The sequence below is a fragment of the Amphiura filiformis genome, chromosome 7 (genome assembly GCF_039555335.1).
Source record: "Amphiura filiformis chromosome 7, Afil_fr2py, whole genome shotgun sequence".
In the NCBI taxonomy this organism is placed as follows: Eukaryota; Metazoa; Echinodermata; class Ophiuroidea; order Amphilepidida; family Amphiuridae; genus Amphiura; species Amphiura filiformis.
Genome location: NC_092634.1, coordinates 27,856,108 through 27,875,894, shown reverse-complemented (window position 1 = coordinate 27,875,894; position 19,787 = coordinate 27,856,108). Strand labels below are relative to the sequence as shown.

The following is a 19,787-nucleotide window of genomic DNA, read 5'->3' as shown; positions in this document are numbered from 1 at the left end:
AACTTGACATAGATTTCGTTGTTTTGAAAAATCTAAAACCTGTGAATAAAGAAATCATTTTCTTACCCTCCCAAAGTTCTTTCATTAAAAAATCTTTTTGTTTTGGCCAAAAATAATCACATTTTCCAAAAATGATGCTTTCAGAAAAAGTTGCACTTTTCCACATCCTATACATTTAATGTACAAAAACATTCTCGATATCAATGTTTTGATTTATTTAATGGTGTTTTTGTTTTCTTTAATTTTCATGTATTCGATTACCCAGTCACCCATGCAATCATCTTGCAGTATAAAACAATGACTAATTAACATGTACGGGGTTTTTCTAGAAGATTTTATTGAGCCGGTGTTTCAAAAATGGTAAAATCAATTTAGGAGTTACATAACATTTCTTTGAATAACTTAACATTTATTTTGTTGATTTGAAAAATTTAAAAACCTGTGAATAGAGGTATCTTTTTGCTACCCTACCAAAGTTATCCCTTCTCAAAATATTTTTTGTTTTGGTCAAAAATAATCACATCTTTCCAAAATGATGCTTTAAAAAAAGTTGCGCTTTTCAACATCCCATACGTGTAATGTACACAACTTTCTCGGTATCAATGTTACGATTGATTTAGTTGTTTTTTTGCCTTCACCTTTTTGTCTCTGAACCCATACAACCATCACGTAGTGCAAAATAATGATTTGTTGAAGCTAATTTTGACATAAATGAGGATGTTGAAAAGTGCAACTTTTTCTGAAAGCATCATTTTTAGAAAATGTGATTATTTTTGGCCAAAACAAAAGATTTTCAGACGAAAGAACGTTGGGAGGGTAGAAAAACAATTCCTTTATTCACAGGTTTTTAAATTTTTCAAATCCACGAAATGTATGTCAAGTTATGTAAAAAAATGTTTTGTAATTTTAGGGGGGAGTTATTTTTTGTGAACCCTTTATATATCTACTGAATATTAATGAATTTTATTTGACACATTTTGCTCTGCTCTATTTTTACTCAAAGTTTTTTTAGTATTTGTTATTAAGAGTGTAAAACGTGAATGTGAACAGGTGCCATAGGCCGACCATTAATTACAAAAATCTAATTAAGATACAATGTGTTGCATTATTTTAGGGAGTGTTCATAGATTTATGGATTTATGCTTGTGCGTAGGGCACTGATGGCTTTTGGGGTCACTTCTATTATTTTTTGTCAAACGTTAACCTTCTAACAATAATATCATTCTGCAATTGAAGTTTCGGCTATTCTCAAAACTAAAAACAACCCCATACATCAAAAATGGGACATTATTTTATTTTATGAATAATCCCTTATTCAAAGGCATTCTTGTTGCATCGATTTATCTTGTCACTTGTCACTCTGACTGCGTATTTCAACATGTGGGGTCTACATTACTTCATAACATTTGCGGGTGTAACTTTGATGCTGCTACGTGTTTGTGCAAGTATAGTAATATCACGTAAGTAATTATTATTATTATTGTTATTATTATTATTATTATTATTATTATTATTATTATTATTATTATTATTATTATTATTATTATTATTATTATAAATAGCGAGTTAGGGCATTCAAAAATGCCTTAACTCGCGATTTGTAAGTTGACTAGCAGTTAAGGCATATGCCCTAATTTTCACTTCCGTGTATCTCACGTAATCTCTATTATTTTTCATTCATGTTACTTCTGCCAACTAATGTCATTATCTTCGAAGATTTTATCTTGTATTTGTAAGGTTTTTTCCAAGAAATTAGGAAGAAAGAATGTTTTATTAGAAAATGCGTATTAAATACTATTTACGTTCAAAGTATAGACGGCGACTTAGGGCATTCATATGAAATTCGATGATATCATTAAAAGTGGCCTTTATTATTGAGAAACTACGATACAATATATTAACTTGAGCGACTGTAAATACTAATTGTGTGTAAAAATGTCACAAAAAAATCAAATTTGATTATAAAAGGTTTTATTTGTCTGTCTTTGGGATGATGTTGTTATCAATAACTCCCGATATTTTGTGTCGCCAAATTGATGATTTCGAAATTCCCGTACTGCCGTAATATTTTCATGGGGCCTAATTTTTATGTTTTTGCATAAACATTTTTTTTTTCAATCATTTATAAAATTTATTTTTGTAAACATTTTTGTAGAATTTTAAACATATGCAATGGCTGTAAAAGCATCTAGAATTCATTTCAAATTAAACAGCGAAATCCTCAATCAATTAAGAACGTATACAATAGTCAACCCGCACCCGCCATGTTATTTGGATAGATCCGTTCGACGTCACGTTCTGAATCAGAAGCACTGATCTCTACACACCTCAGTAGTCGCTGCTCAGTGGCATAAATATCTCCAGGATACATCATGCATGTACATGTGTATGTACGGACATGGCGACTTCAAATCTGTAACCATGTATAGATTTGATTTAAGCAAAGTAGGTATACCGTACACCTTGTATATTTTAAGATTTTAGCTTAAAACAAATAACAGCAACACACACTGCACATGAACTGCACCAGTGTGTACAGTATGGGTTGATCCTTCATGTAATTATTTCGTGTAATCTAATCCTAACTCTAACCCTAAGGCTAATCCTAACCCTAACCCTAAGCCTAATCCTAATCATAACCCTAATCCCAACCCTAACCCTAATCCTAACCCTAAAGTTTAACCCTAACTCTAACCCTAACCCTAACCCTAATTTCGTGTAAAATTACATGAAGGAATAACCACAGTAGGGCTTTACTTATAATTGTTTTCATCATTCATGGTTTTAGTTTCACCGGCATGCATGCGTCATAGTCTATCTACCTCGAGACACTGGCACTAGCTTTGAAGTTTAGCGTGTTCTGCGTCAGAGCGTTACTTGCGTGTACATACTTTTATGCGGGCATCAATGTGCCGCATAAAATTATGTGCACACAACTTAACCACGCTAAAGCTGGTTTCATACTACCCTGCCGCTTGCCGCTGAGAGGCGTGGCGCGCGCATTGCAAACAAACGGACACAATCAAGGCTTGTCAATGGTTGAACGCCTGCCGCTGTCGCAGTGGCAAGCGGCAGAAAACTAGTGCCGCTGCCTCGATGCAGTTGGCAATTATTTAAGGCTAAGCTATTTGTTTGAGGGAGTTGAGATTTAAAAGCATATCTCAAATTATTCCACTTGTTCATGTTATTGGTCATTGGGAATTAAGGCCGTCAGCCTTTCGCCATCTTGTGGGTACAAATGATACGCGTGTTCATGCGTCGGACACTACGCGCAGGGCGCAGCTTGCCATGAAACTGTTATCATGCATCATCACGCATGGAGATCGAAGGACCATCGCAGCATGTACCCACAATATGGCGGCATAGATGAGTATGACGTCACGCTGACAGCCTCTATTGAATGAATGCAGCTTTCAACAGCTGTACACAATCCAACTGCGATCCTATATCGCGTATTTCAAACTACAACACGAGCGGTCGAGCGCACAATGGATACCAAAATTACCATACAATACCAACCAATCATGAGTGCATTGGCATGGATGGGTCCGCGTTAGGCATGAACAGTCGTACATGGTGGCGTATATCGCGCAGTGTACGCACAAATTTGTCACGCTATGCCTATGTCAGGCTGTGTTCATTCAATTGGAATAATCTGTAAAGCACATGAAGGCTAATAGGCCCGAGCATCACAAATGTCATGTTCTCTAGACCTAGTATATAATAGGCCTATTTTGCAGTAAACATTTGACGAGCACGTACTACCAACCATGATGTTGCAGAGTCAGAGCCAAAAACGTGTACGGTGCAAAGTTCATTCATAAATTTCCACTCTGCAACAGCAGATTGCCTCAGCAGCAAACAGGGCAAGTGCATTTCAATGCAGTAATTACGCCATCGCCATGTAGGCCTACGGTTAAAATATGTGCTCGTCAAAGGTTCACTGCAAAAATATTATAGGGACTACTTTTCACCTTAGGGAGATAATTGGAAATATATTATATCAATCATGCATAAACAAAGTTTGCTGACTCAAGCTTGCCTTGTACATGCATACTGTATGTAGGCCTGGCCTAGAGTGGGGTTTTGAGTATGGTACTAGTCTAATGTGCATCATGTTCAACACTGTTCATGTCACGTCCGTCTGATAGTGATGTCGTTACAGTGCGCTGTAAGCGCTGAGAAACCACCCTTGATGTGTGCATGTACGCCTGTGCGATTAACATTATGTGTGCGAAGTGTAAAATTCACCAAAGTATGCGCATTTACACAACACGCAATTAAGCACAATTCGCGACAGGTGCTGTGCCTACAGCCTACTTGATACATTTATGGCGTGCAGAGAACGCGCATTAAAAGGGCATTTTGTGATCCACAGCCTCATCCACCCACTATTCTCAAAAAAGTTGTGATTTTTATACCACTCACTGTACCTTTGGCTACATGTTTGGGGCTGTGCAATAATTATGAGCCCTGGGGAGGGTAAAATTGGGGGGAGGCAAGAAATTTTTGGTGAGTCGAAAGGGGGGGGAAGCAAGTTTTGGCAAAGCTGAGAGGGGGCAAGAGATTTTTGGCACGCGTTCTTGGGGCGCCTTTTAAATAAAACGTTCTAAAAAGGCGTAGGGAAACTGTACGGAAACGCTTAAATATGCGAAATATTCAAGCTCGCTACGCTCGCAACAAGTACATAGACCATTTAAAGGGGGGGGGCAAAGATTTTTTGGCAGGCTGAGAGGGGGGGCAAGCAAGTTTTGGCAGGCCGAGAGAGGGGGCAAGCGATTTTTGGCGAGCCATTTGGAAATTTTACCCCCCCCCCCGGGCCCCATAATTATTGTACACCCGGGGTTGCACAGCCCCTTATGTACCAAAAATTTCTTGCAGATTAATTCGTTTTGCAAAGATATCGTGAAATTTGAATTTCGTTCTGGTATGTACCAGAACGAAATTACAACAGTGGCCTATGGAGCAGTGCAGTGTAATACACTAAATCATGCATATAAACTCGCAAACGCAAACTTGGAATCCACTGAAATTTTGGGAAGAAGCTTTTTTCGTAAATATCTATTGAAAAATGTCATAAAAAGAGGATGCTAGGATCACAAAATCCTCCTTTAATGTAAGTTGACACGCACAGTGACAATTAAAAAAGACAAATATTTTTTTGCTAATTATTTAAAGCTCTCAAATTTTGGAAGATTAAAAAAATAAATTAATTAAAAATGCACTCGTAAGAGTTAGATATTCATAAAAAAAATATATATATTTATGTATTAATGGGTTTGAGCACTCTAAATTCCAAAGTTAGTCACTTGTATAAAAGTAGGCTAAACTTGTTATAGCAATATTGTAAAATATGATGAGTTAGCCCCCCCCCCTTTTATTTGTCAAAATTCCGATTTTTACACAATTTACATAATAGCAAGTTGGTGGTGCGCGCCCTTAGACATTTGGCTACGGGCTGTGGATAGCAAGGACAATTTTCAGAAAAAACAACAACACCATGTTGTCATCAAAGTTTCACCAGTTTTCTATAACATGGCTAGAAAGAAATTGCCCCATTTTGCACTACAGAAGAAGAAGAGCTGAACCACTGCCCTTTTTGATTTGATTAATACCCAGTTATGTGAGTAAAGAACAAGAAAGACACGAGAATTCATCTGGTTTTTAGCTCTGACAATTCAACTTGTAGGCTGAAAATAAAAAATCTGGTACATGTATCTAATGAATATAGTTTACATCCAAAAGCAACCAAACTTGAGCCAAATCTCAATATGAGAGCTTGCATGTAATGGTGGTATTCAAGGTCAAAGGTCATTTGAGGTCAACTTGTAAATAGGCTGAAAAGGATGATTATTACTTGTGTTTACATTGTCCGACGTCGCCCGGCGGAACTTGGCCGGAGTAGCGGTAGGCGCTGCCAGGAGTAGTGGCAGTGTGAACGATGGTCAGCGTAAGTTCCGCCAGGCGCGTACATCGACGATTTACTCCTGACAAAAGTCAGGAGTAGCAAGCTGGGTGTACCCTCCGCCAGGTGTAAGTTGCAATGTAAACACTGCTACTCCTGACACCCGGTGTAAGTTTCACCTTTTGTTGGTCGGAACTAAGACATTACATATTGCGTGGTTGAAAAAGGTCACAGAAACACTGGAAGTGGTAGTCGATGTTTACACCGACCAGAAGTGAATGCTTGGTGGATCGGCGTGAGTGCTAGGAGTAGGCTAGGTGTGGACACGCTGTAGGAGTAGCGAAAATATTTGTGGAATTTTTATCATTGTTAGCGTAACTTTACGCCGGGAACACGTTGAATTAGTGGACATGCTTGTAAGTCCTTGTCAACTTCCAGTACATGTATATAGGCCTTATAGGGGTCAGCAGGAGTAACATATTTCCTTTTTCGTAGCAGAATTGGGACTAGGATCATATGCATAGGCTCTTAAAACCTGTGACTAAAACTGTTGAACATTGCTTTAATTGCCAAGTAATAGGAATAGATCTTTTATTTTATTACACAGGAGTGTAAAATTTAATTCTTCATTATTCTTTGTTAATTTGTATTTTTTGATTTTACAGCTAGAAGAACCTTAATGTAGAAGGAAAGTATATAGAGAGCTTTTTTCCGAAATGGCAGTATAGGCCTATCACAAGTAACAAGTTACAGACTTCGAGGTTTCCAGAGGTAAGAAATTGAAAAGCAAGCCAGTATTGCAGTTGGGGCAATCTCTCCCCGGGCAATCTCTGTGCTCCCTGATACTAATGTAGATTCCATATCATGTTGGAGCGATGGGAAAAGGTTAAAGGTCATTGGACCTCGACCATTGTCCCAAATAGGGACGATTGGTCATTAAGACTATTGGTCATTAAGATTTATATTATCAATTTCTGATTCAAGCGTCTCAAAGAAACTTGCCATGAAAGAAAAAGGAGTTATGTTGTTCGTACAATCAACTATAATTTTTGTTGACATAATTATAGGCCTAAATCATGTACTTCACCATGTTAAAAAATTCACCATGTTATTTGAATTTTATATTGATTTGGGCAATGATACCAAGGCAGACAGAAAGTCAAATGACAGGAAACTTTGGTGCCAACTTGGGAGGCTTTAGCCCTGCAGTCTCGGTCCCTCACTCGTGCATCCGCTGGTATTCATGCTTGTCGGTGAACTTTAAAACACCCCTTTTGCATCTCATTTCACAAGTTTTTAGGGAAAAACACCCTTTTTTAGCGATTTCGCGAATTATTTGCCCTTCGAAAATACCCCTATTTTCGCTAAAATACGAACGATATTTCTAATATGCCCTTTTCTGGCAAAAACGCGTATAGGCTTCTCGACGAAAATACCCTTTTTTTTCAATTTCGCGAACAAGTGGTTTGAAAAAGCACACCTTTTTTTGTGTGTTTCGTGAATTGCGTTTCTTCATCTGAAAACATCCCTTATTTCACGAAATTTTCGACGAGCATGAATACCCGCGGATGCACGGAGTGCGGGGACCGGGCCTGCAGTGGGCTGAATACGGCTGATGATGATGATGAAATCAAAATTGTGCTTAGCTTATTATTTTACTATAGGACTATTTTTACTTCACTACTCTATGTGCGTGTTTATAGTGAGCCAGATTATCCGGTATTTAGCGTATATTAACATAAATCAATTGTTAGGCACAAAAAAAATAACTGTTTGTTTGTCCTCCACAGCTTTGAAAGAGGACGTGCGGGCGGGCGGATTTTTTTAAAAATTTTTTTAAAATTTTTTTTTTTTTGGATTTGGCGATTCCTGCACCTAGCTAGAGCTTAAAATAAATGCCACATTCATAATGGTGACTTTAAAAAAACATTTTGTGTATTTAATATGCAGTTATAATTTGTGTTCATGACATAGTCTTTAATGATTTCATATCCAATGTATTTTGAAGTCACTAAAAATAATAGACTATGACATGAACACAAGTTTTAACTTTGCATATTGAAGACCCCAAATGTCTTGAAGGGCTTTTGTTAACTTTCAACCCTGAAAGATCTTAGTATTTAGCTCTAGCTAGGTCCAGAGATACTCCAAATCTGAAGTTGAATTTTACTTATTTTTATAAAAAAAATTATAAAAAAATTGGTCAGGCCTTGATCTGAGGAGCGGGCAGTGGAGGACAAACAAACAACCTATTTTTTTGGCCTTATTGCAGTATAATAAGTCCACTACAATTTTAACATTATTGAGCCCCTCCATTCCACGGGCACCACCTGCACAAAAGTGATGTTTGCTCCAACTAGATATTGAACATATTATAGACCGTATTTACACTATTTTTTGCCCCCCCCCCCCCATCAATGCCCCATCATTTGTTTCAACCAAACATTTGAACCAGAAGTCCAAATATAGTTAGTCATTTTGGTGTGATTTTTAAGCCTACCTATTTTTACTGTTGTGAAAAAGACCTAATAAATGCCCCCTCTTTGAAAATGCAACATCACCACGAGTAAATACTGTAGGGGAGATTGGGGTTAGTTGGAACACTGGGTAAGTTGAAACATTGTATTTTTTTCTGACACAAAAAATTAATTTGGTAAAATACTGGCACCTAGTAATAGGTATTAGTAAGGGTCATCCACCAAATAAGCAACAGCACTGATGCCCCACCAGTGTTGGCTTGGGAAAGGAATATATGTTTTTGACTTACTGACTAATTTTTATACCCCTCAGAAAAGATGCGTTATCTCCATGTTGTTTGAAGATTCAGGGATTATTTTTGAGTATCACAAGCACTAGTAGTAAGTCCCAGAATAATGTTAAATAAAAGTTTTATTGTATTTCTTCTTTTGTGTAATGAACTTTGAAATGTAAAAATAGGCATCGGGGTTAGTTGAAACTTTTGAGGTGGGGTTAGTTGAAACGTGAAAATAAAATAGAAAAATATAGTAAAAATTTGACTTTTTAAAAATTTGTAACATGTTTACCATTTCTTCAATATTGCTTTAATATGGTTAAAAAGCAATAATACAAGCAAAAGTGCACACAGAAAGTACATTTTATAATATTTTAGGCTTCTCATATTTTGGTCCATGGTGACACTCGTCACCTTGTGTCCAAAGTATTGAACCGCACTCCCACATATAATATTTATTCATTTTTTCACACTGATTGTATGTTAAAGGGTGCCTTCAAGGGAAGTATAACCCTAACAACACAATAATGATTATTTTGAAATTTTTACAAGCCGTGTTTCAACTAACCCACCCTATGTTTCAACTTACCCCAGGGGTGGGGTTAGTTGAAACACTTTTTTTCAAATTTTCAAATTGGATTATATGAATAATCATAAGCAGGTCCAATAAAGTTTAAGGCTGTATTTGTAGCATGTATGTATATGTTTATACTGATATGGTTAGTGTTTCTTGAAAGTAATCGGTTTGCGTTAAAAAGACGATTTTGTGAAAAATGTTTCAACTAACCCCAATCTCCCCTACTGGCTACAGCTTACAGACCCAGTACAGACCAAACACACTAGAAACCCACAAAGACAAGAAAGTGCTCATATTTGGCGAGGCTAGGCGAGAAAAGGTAAAAGACAAGGTAGCATACAAGAATTTGTCTTTAAAAAGACAAGTTCACGGATCAAGTGTATAGTACATGTACTTTGATCTAACATTTAATATTCACATCTAACCTACTCTGCACTTATTCGACAATAAATAAGTGATATGAGGCTTAATAATGATACCTGCGTCTTGACTCTGGAAAACAATATTTTTAAAAAGCTCATTTTGCATTTAGTTTTTAAGCCACCTCGGGACACACCGACACCGCCTGGCTAATAATTATTTGGTGCAGCAGAGACATTAAAATGAATACACGCGTGATCGATACACGTGAATTGCTATGCACGATTTTGATATCAGACGAAAATCTTTGGATACCGAGTTAGAAAATGATGAATATCTCCCGTAAATGAATTTTTCTCAAGAAACCAGATGTGGTCTCATACACTTGAAAATATGTGTTGAACAGATATGATGGTCGCTAGAATGCGCTTTGAAAATTGGCCGTGCGCTTTGAACTCAAAATCGGACCAAAACTCTAATTTTATATTGCGTTGGTCCTGTATGGACTACAACGTGTAGTACAGCTGCACTCACTACTAGGCAGTATAAAAGTCGATGACCATTGACCTCAATGGGGTATACAAGCTTATTCACGCACAACCAAGATCGATTACCCGGCTATTGTGAGTAGCCTAAGTCATGTCCCTCGACTAATTATTCGTCTCAAAGAGCTTCAAAGGTCTGAACCAAATGGCCAATCGTGGCTGTGGATTCAACCTACCATGGCGATTTCTGCCATGAAGATATAGGGTCGATGACACTGTGCGGGAGCCACCTACAGGATCTCATTTTGCATTTAGGTTTTATTATGCTGCAAAGTAGCAAAACTTTCTTTATATATGGCCCAATCCGTGCCTGGAAAAGGCTATCCCTCTTACAACCTATCAACAGGTCTGATTTCTGTAATGAGGTGTCACCAGGTTTGCAAGAGATAATAATACCAAATATAAAGACCATGAAATTCACCACATCACAACCAAGCTCACATTGGGACCCAATAAAAATTCCTTTAAAAGGAATTTTATTAACTCATTGCTAGCTTTTGTTAGGGTCAGGGTGTCAGGGATATTTGTCTTTGTCAATATTATACAGGTTTATACACATGGGTTATTACAAGCGTTAATAAACATTCAATTAACTATAGATAATAGACTTAGTTTTGTGCAATGTAGTTATATTGAACTTTATCTGAAGTAAATAACATGCTACACAGTTTTCTATACAGAATGATGAGGCCTTTTGTGATGAGGCCTGACCTCGACCTGCTAGTTTTGATTAACCAAATCAGGTATGTGTATTGTCAGCATGTGATGGCTATAAGCCAATTACAAACATGTTTCTAAAAAGGCTAAACAATTCCTACGCTGGATAGACTCTTGGCTAGGTTAAGTGCTAATAGTAAGTTGTCATGTTGGGCAAGATTAGATAAAGGCATACAAACTAGGGTATGAGATATTGGAAATATTTCCTAGCCTCTTAAGCACATGGTTGGTGGGCTATATAGATATTCAAGACACAGGGTATGTAAGGGACAAACTGTGCATATGAGATGTGGGTGCAAGTGGCATCATTTCACTACCTTGGAAAAAGGCGAGGAATGGCTCAGATTAAGTCTTGCTCAGATCCTGGACAAGTTTGGCAGGAAAGGCAAGGTACATCCAGCACATCCATACCCTTGTCTGGAATATAAGATTCCACACCACCAAATCACACCATGAAGGTAAATGGCTGGTAAAAAAAATCAGTGTTTTTATTGTAAGAACCACACGGGATTGATTTCAAAAGAATTAAGGCTCACGTGCCTATCTTTGTGATAGCTGTACTTTGTGGATGGTTTTCAATATCTAAGCATAAAAAGATTACATTTGTTACAATTATGAAATTTGAGGCACGTTTTTTGTTCTCGAGATCTTCACCAGATGACGTCACTACATATAATCAGTGTGCTGTAAGATTGACAGGATGTACATAGTTTTCAACATGTCACTGTGAAAAATCAAGCTTGCAGCTGCTGCTTACCTACCCAATATTTGTTGGTTATATGGAAGAACATATCATAAACATTAGGTAACATGGTGTTTTGAATGAAGCAGGGAGGTTTAACAATGAGAAAACGATCAGTTCCTCCATATCTTTTAATACATACATGAATAGGAACTCTATTTGGCCGTGTGTACCCTGTATTTGACATGTATGACAGACACTCTAAAAACACTGTCTGGCAATGTGCTATATTTAGATCACTGAGCAAGATAAAATACAAATTGTCATGATTGTGGAATAGTGGAACACCTGATTTTTTGGCATATATTTGTCATGTTTACACATGTCCCAACTTGCACCTAAATGGAATCAGCCAAATTTGTTGTGTTTGTAATTGTAGGTCATCAGAGCAAAGTTCGACATAATGTCATAATTCAAGAATTATGACATTATGTCCTCCTATATAACTGCATGTTAAACGGCCATAATAACCAGCAGGGTTTATTTCACTTTACCTTGTTATTTCAGCTCAAATGGACAGAAACCTTTCCCGATAATTATTATTAGCATTATTTTAGCATTTTAAGTGCATAATAACAAATTTAAAATTTGAAGGAAATCGTACATTAAGGCTTTAAGCTTACCTGAAAAAGTCTTCTTACCATGCTAAAGTACATGTAATTATTAATCAGCTAGTCAAGACCATTCCTCTTGTACAAGATATTAATTAAGGCCTATAAGCCTAAACTGAAAAATTGGGGTTTTGTGGAGTAGGCTAGGTGCTAGTTACTGACTCGGAGACATGACTGAGTTTGGTTTAATGCAGTTGCAGTAATCTGTCTGCTTTCAATTTTATTTTTGTTCAGATATGACCATGTATGTGACCATCTGCCATCAAGAAACCTACCGCAAACAAGAAAAGCCATTAAAAGGGGATGATGTGTTTCATGGGTAAGTCCAACTCACTGAACTATTGCTTTGCCTACTTAACAATAGGTATGGTTATATTAATGTTTGTTTCAACTTGTTCTGTGACTCAATTAAAAATATCTGAAAGGTTGAGAAACAAAAAATTAGGCCCTGCCTGATTATCATAATTATCTTAATGTTGCTATCTTCAGTAGATAGCACATGGTTAGCAATACACATGCTGCATTAATTCTAGTCGGCAACTCGGCATCAATACTTAAACTTGAATAATTTCACTTTTAATGGTCGAGATATGTTGAGAAAGGCTACAGATCATGTATGACCCTTTATCATTCAGTAGACATGAATAACAACATTTCATTGGTTAATAGCCAAATAATATAATTTCGTATTGTGCAGCGTTCATAAATTACCGTACAATATATAGCCGTATTATTCAGCTCTTAATCAGTACCGTAATTAACGGGCCTGCATACTCGCGTTGTATTGTGCTGATCGCAGTATGCGTGTAGAGACGGCAATTACGTGCTACCTCACGTCAGTGTGCTAAGTGTAAAAGTCCACATCGTTGGCACTAGCGCACTGTATTACATGGCCTAGCGGTAGTTGCATGACAGAAAACTGTAAAGCATGCATTGAAGAGTTTGGAGTAGGCCTATAACTTGATCACTTTATGATTGTGGTGTTATTTAATTATTTATTTTTTATTTATTTATTTATTTATTTATTTATTTATTTATTTATTTATTTATTTATTTATTTATTTATTTATTTATTTATTTATTTATTTATTTATTTAATGTATTTATTTAATGTATTTATTTAATGTATTTATTTGTGTTTATTTGTGTTAAATGTATACTGAATGATAAATTTGTTACCCCCTGTCTGTTCAAATGCAATACGAAAAATATCACTGGTTTTGAGGTCGTATCACACGAGGCCGCATTCGTATTGCATGAACAAACAGGGGATAACTAATAGTATTTGACATGTATGACAGACACTCTAGAAACACTGTGTGGGGATGCACTATATTTACATGTACATGTAGATCACTGAGCAAGATAAAATACAAATTGTGGAATAGTATATAACCAGATTTGTCTGTTTTGGTGTAAGTTTTTTGCTAATTTGCATTACATGGGGGGGGGGGGGCTAGATATGAGGATTTGGAAATATGCTCAAAAATGGCTTCAGATCATCTGTGTTCAGATTGAATTTTGAAAGTTAAAGATTTCCTTCAAATTTAAAATTTGAAGGAAATCGTACATTAAGGCTTTAAGCTTACCTGAAAAAGTATTCTTACCATGCTCAAGTACATGTAATTATTTATCAGCTAGTCTAGACCATTCTTCTTGCACAAGATATTAATTAAGGCCTATAAGCCTAGCCTGAAAAATTGGGGTTTTGTCAAGTAGCCTGGCCAGGTGCTAGTTACTGACTCTGAGACATGACCGAGTTTGGTTTAATTAATGCAGCTGCAGTAATCTGTCTGATTTCAATTTTGTTTTTGTTCAGATATGACCATGTATGTGACCATCTGGCATCATGATGAAGTTACAGAAAAAATCCTTTGACTATTTACAAGAAAACCCGCCAAAAACAAGAAAAGCCTTTAAAAGGGATGCTGTGTTTCATGGGTAAGTCCAACTCACTGAACTATCACTTTGCCTACTTGACAATAGGTATGGCTATATTAATCTTTGTTTCAACTTTAACATGTGTTCTGTGACTCAATTAAAAACATCTGAAAGGCTGAGAAGCAACAAATTAGGCCCTGCCTGATTATCATATCTTAATGTTACTATCTTCAGTAGATAGCACATGGTTAGCAATACACATGCTGCATTAATTTGAGTCGGCATCAATACTTAAAGCCATATTATAACATTTGCTGAGGAAGACTCCCTCACTGAATTTTTAAAATTCCTTTTTTTACACGATTAAATTGTACTTTATTAAACCAATATACCCTGCAAAAATCAAGACTCTGTAGTGCTGTAGTTTTGTCAAAATCCGAGATTTTTAATAAAACGCCAGAACCGGCGCTTTATTATTACGATGGAATTATTAGTGGAACGCATACACAATGTTCATAACACACAGTACGTACACGGTGTGCGGGACGGTGATATACACAACAAAGGGTCGTACCACAACACGACCGAAGGAGTGGTACGTATAGGCGACATGTGCGCTGGTAGTAAATTCCAATTTTCTTTGCTTTGCCGTAGTTGTTCGGCTCAAAAATAAAAGGGGATATATCTGACGGTAAAAGCTAACATTTTATGGCAAAGAAATGCTAATCTATTTTGTTTGAAAATGTTATAATATGGCTTTAAACTTGAATAATTTCACTTTTTAATGGTCAAGATATGTTGAGAAAGGCTGCAGATCATGTAAAATGGGGTTTTAAGAAAAAATTTTAACCCTGCAGATTCCACACCACCAAATCACACCACCAAGGTAAATGGCTGGTAAAAAAAAATCAGTGTTTTTATTGTAAGAACCATTGAGCTGCTTACCTACCCAATATTAATTTTGTTGGTTATATTGTAGAAGATATCATAAACATTAGGTAAAATGGTGTTTTGAATGAACCAGGGAGGGTTAACAATGAGAAAACGATCAATTCCTCCATACCTTTTAACACATAAATGAATAGGAAATCTATTTGGTGGTGTGCACCCATAAGTAGCACCCAATTGACACCTTTGTTATCATGTTGACTCAATTGGTCATCAGTCAAGATTAATAGGTAAATTTTCACGGGAAAATTGGACACGTGACCAATGCGTATCAATGTAAGTGTAACCTTGAGCCTGATCTCTGACTCTGACCCCTGGCTGTGACCTCGCTATTCAAGTCTTAGTTATTTTGAATTGAAAAATTAGTTTTGGCCGCAGTTTCGATAGAAATTCGAGCATTGAAAAATTATTGATTTCTTCACAATATCATCAAAACGTAATTTCAAAAATATTTACCTACGGAAAAAAATATTTATCTACGGAAACTCTTGTTATAATATATTATAAACTTCCGACAAGTAACTTATTTTGCATCCAAGGAGAAGTTAAATTCTTCCTATTCAAATACATTGGAAGACCACCCGCTGTGCTCGGGGTCACATTCCATAATGCTAATATGTCTCTGCGCCCATGGGTATCACGTGTCCAGAAAATTTTCCCGTGAATATTTTCCTATTAATCTTGACTGGTCATTAACAATTTTAATTTTTATTACAGTAATTCCTGCCAGACAGCCCAGGAAGGTTATGACCAATTGGGCTATTCCAGAAAATAGGTGCACACCCCCTATAGAGGAGTAAATTTTCAATCAAAGAAAAGTCTGGATTTCCAAGTCTGCTTTCTGAAAATGACTGGATTTCCAGTTGCCAATGTCTGGAAAAAGCTTGGAAATCCAATCAAATGAAGGAAAGATCACGGAAATGTTGAAAATGAGCTCTCAAATTGAGGATTTCTGATTTTAAACTATTTTTCTGCCGGATTTTTTTGCCTTTGGGCACTTTAAAAGTCTGGATTTCCAACAGTCACGACTGGACAAAAAGTCCGGATATCCGAACTCCTCTATAGGGGGTGTGCATCTATTTTCTGAATAGCCCATTGAGTCAACATGATAACAATGTTAATTGGGTGCTTTACTTATATTCCAGACAAAATGTGCTGGAATTTAGTACCTCACCATTTCTTGCCAAACTTGCCCAGGATGCCATTCCTCACCTTTTTTTAGAATATAAAGAATATGTGACCCGTCACATCAATAGTTACTGATTGCTACATGTACCTAGTACCTGTCCCTATTTAGTATGGGGCTTGTTTGAAACAAGTTTGTTGATGTTCAAATGCCAAATTGACTGCTCAGTGCCAGAAGTGGGTAAGTGCAATAGCTGCCATGTGAAGTATGAGTACAATGTACTGTGTGTAAACTGCCAAAATGTTCACAGGGCAGCTATTGCGCTTACCTACTTCTGGCACTGAGCAGTCAAAATACTGATGCCCTTGCACATTATTTTTTTTCCATCACAGTGCACTCCACCTTCGGGGTTGTATCGTATAGGAAAAAAATAAACAGCATTTACATTGAAATTTGTCATTTGAACTACAATAAAAATCATATCTAGTCATTAATCTCAAATCAAGAACTTAATTTTGTTAATTAAATGCAAGTTTAAACAAACAACATTACTTAAACTCTTAACGAGAGTAACAAGAGTAAAAACCTATATTATGTATTGTGTTATGTGATAGACTTGAACTGAAAGCCTGATGATTCCAAGAAAGATGGGCTAACCACTGAGCTGTTATTTTATTAATTTTAATTTCCATAAATCTTCATTTTATCACAGGTGATCATATTCGCCATACCAAAATCACAATGCGTCGAACACAAGAGGTGCAGCTGTTTGTCTCAAAAGAGGAGAATTCCATAGAGGTGATGGGCGCTTGATGACATCCACTTGCTAGCCTACCTTATACCGGAAGAAAGGAAGCGTTCCTTAAGAATATTCATATAGGGCTGCTTGGTAGTTCGGTTTTAATAGTCTCATGGAATTGAGACTAAAATAGTCTAGAACAGAACTATAATCACTGCAAGCTCCTGTAAACTCATCTCCTCAAAATTATCCCACTAAAAGTAGCACTTAGATAGTCTGCATGCTGTCTACTGAAGCTAATGCTAAGTATGTTTATATGCTATCAAGATAGTCTGTATGCTATCTACTGAAGCTATGCCAAGTAGTTCATTCCACACATGCTGTCAACTGAAGATCATAGCAATATTGTAATTTGTTATTAATATGTGATGTAATCAAGCAAAATCAGTTGGAACTTGGAAATATTAAATTTTCTGTTTCTTATAGGATAGTAAAACATTTACAAATCTGGATTTTGCAGAAAACAGCATTGAAATTGAACAACCAATTCCAAAGATATGAGCAACTAAAGAGTTTCCAAAGCAACCAGAAACAAAAGGAAATATTTACTTTGTGTGGCTATATCTCAAAATCGATATTTCCGAGTTCCGACTGATTTTGCTTGATCGCATCACATATGTTATTATTTTAACAGATTCTATCTACTTAATTGTTTTGTATTACACAGGTGCTACTGAATATAGTCCATTTTGTTTAGAGGTTAATGACTGTGCATCATTCATCTTGAGGGTATTGTAAAATAATTTTATTTAAAACTTTGTGCTTTGGAATCAAGAAATATCAGGAGCAGTGCAAAGCACAATGTTTAGATATTTTACAATACCCTCAAAATACCTGATGCAAAGTCATTAACCACATTCATAACTGCCACTTTTCACTTTGCATCATATTTTCTTCTTTTAAATTTGAAAACAAAATAAAGTTTTAACTTTATCACAAAGTTGTCACAAAGTAGCTTCTCATCAAAAATATGTAGCATCAAAACCATAGCACCTATGAAAAACAACCTTATTGGTGCAAAGTGGGGGCAATGGCTCATCTAAAATTGTAAACTTTGATAAGGTTGCACCAAGTTGATGTATCGTTATGATACACAAAATTTTCATTAGAGATGAGGACTGTACAAGAATACTGCTTGGACTGCTTAAGACTTGCCCCTACTACTGTATATAGATACCATTTTTCCTTCCAGAAAATGTATAATTTTTGATATTATTAGTTCATGACACATGGCCTTATAGTAAACATTTCACTTGAATGAACATATCCCCCATCTTATTTCAAAATACAATGCAAACGCACAACCTTGCATACTTAATGAAAAACACTAGCTAATCACGAGTGAGTTGGATTCTCTCCCTGTTAGACACATGCAATATCAGTATATTTTTCAAACATTAACCATAATATCAATTTTTTTAAATTTATGACATTCTGCACATACCATGTAACAATTACAATGCAGATATCAATATGGAACACACCAATTTAGATATGCATAGATGATAATTAACCTTATTGTTGTTTCGGAGGCTTCATTTGTTTCGGAGGCTTCAATTGTTAACGGAAAGTTTGTATTGGGTCCCATTTTCAAACGGTGATATATATCTCCACGATTTAAAAACAAGTGACTTGAGGATCTACTTTGCTACATTTTGATAAATAGATTGGATGAGCTCTTTTATTTATATTTGCCCAAGCTTGCTGAACAGTTTGTTTCGAGGCTTCAAAAAGTTAACGGAAAATTGGCTCTTTGAAGTCAAGATTTTATAAAAATTTTAAAAGCTTGCAAATCGACTAATTTTGTTACCCATTTCAAGTTAAGATATCAACTGTTATGAATCAAGAAGTGAAGAAATAACCAAGAATTATGAACCAAAGCTATACCCACAAAGTTTGTTAACAATTGTTGACGGAAAATGAAGCCTCCGAACGACAAATCTCGAAGCCCGGTTCTCAAAAATACAGGGCTGTTCACAATTAAATCTAATGTGGCAGTGTTTACTGAACATATGACCGTACTTTCAGGATAAGAAAAATTATCCATGAACTAACTGAAGAAAACACAGGGTTTTACAAAATGTTACTGTTTTTTATAGTTTTTCAAAATGGCAATATTAGGTACATTTAAGCCTGCTAAAACTGAACGCAGTAACTCCCGAAGATGATTATGCTACCCAAGGTAGCTGCTAACTAGATGACTTATGTGGCCAAAAATCATGGAATTCTGTGGCTTTATTAGAACACAACGGATCAAAATGTTAAAAATCTAAAGTTGCACCCTTTACCGTGAAAATGACCATATATATATATATATAGATAGATTGTTTTGTATTAAACAGGTATTATCTACTGAAGATAGCACAGGTGCTAGCTATATAAATAAATTCATCAAGGTTATTGGTAGACAATATGAAAGGTTTCTTTTGAACAAAACCAAAACTTTCACTTGCCATTGACGGTTTCACCTATCATGGTCAGTGACAGCACAATGAATTTTATTGGGGGGAGGCAAAGTGAATTTCAGGGGTGGGCAAAGTGAATTTCAGTAAGAGGGGTGGGCAAAATTAACAAATTTTGTGCAAAATAGCTGCAAAAAGTGGAAATGTTCTAATTTTGGTGAAATGCCGTCCTGCCCCCTGTAGTTCCGCCACTGATCATGATCGATGGGCATCATCAAAATGATGATTGGTGATTCCTCCAGTTGGATGTATCCTGACTGAAGGTGGTGTCTTATAAGGCAGGAGTGGATCATGCACATGACTTATGAAGTGGGTCCCTTGTCTTTGTTCATGACATTGGGTCCTTGTCTTCTGATCAAAAT

At 36.3% G+C, this 19,787-nt stretch overlaps 1 protein-coding gene and 1 long non-coding RNA gene across 2 annotated transcripts in view; both read left to right on the top strand.

The window, feature by feature from the left end:
* The first annotated feature begins 1,357 nt into the window (after nt 1–1,357).
* The window catches only part of LOC140156963 (uncharacterized), a 164,299-nt gene continuing 145,869 nt past the window's right edge, over nt 1,358–19,787 (top strand). Inside the window, exon 1 of the mRNA XM_072180010.1 lies at nt 1,358–1,460. Coding sequence (XP_072036111.1) covers nt 1,379–1,460 — 82 coding nt within the window. The 5' untranslated portion in view covers nt 1,358–1,378. The remainder of the gene's footprint in view (nt 1,461–19,787) is intronic.
* Nucleotides 2,234–14,098, top strand: LOC140156327 (uncharacterized). The gene is made up of 4 exons (XR_011859526.1): nt 2,234–2,445; nt 6,571–6,676; nt 12,444–12,528; nt 14,029–14,098. It is a non-coding gene; the product is annotated as an uncharacterized lncRNA (long non-coding RNA).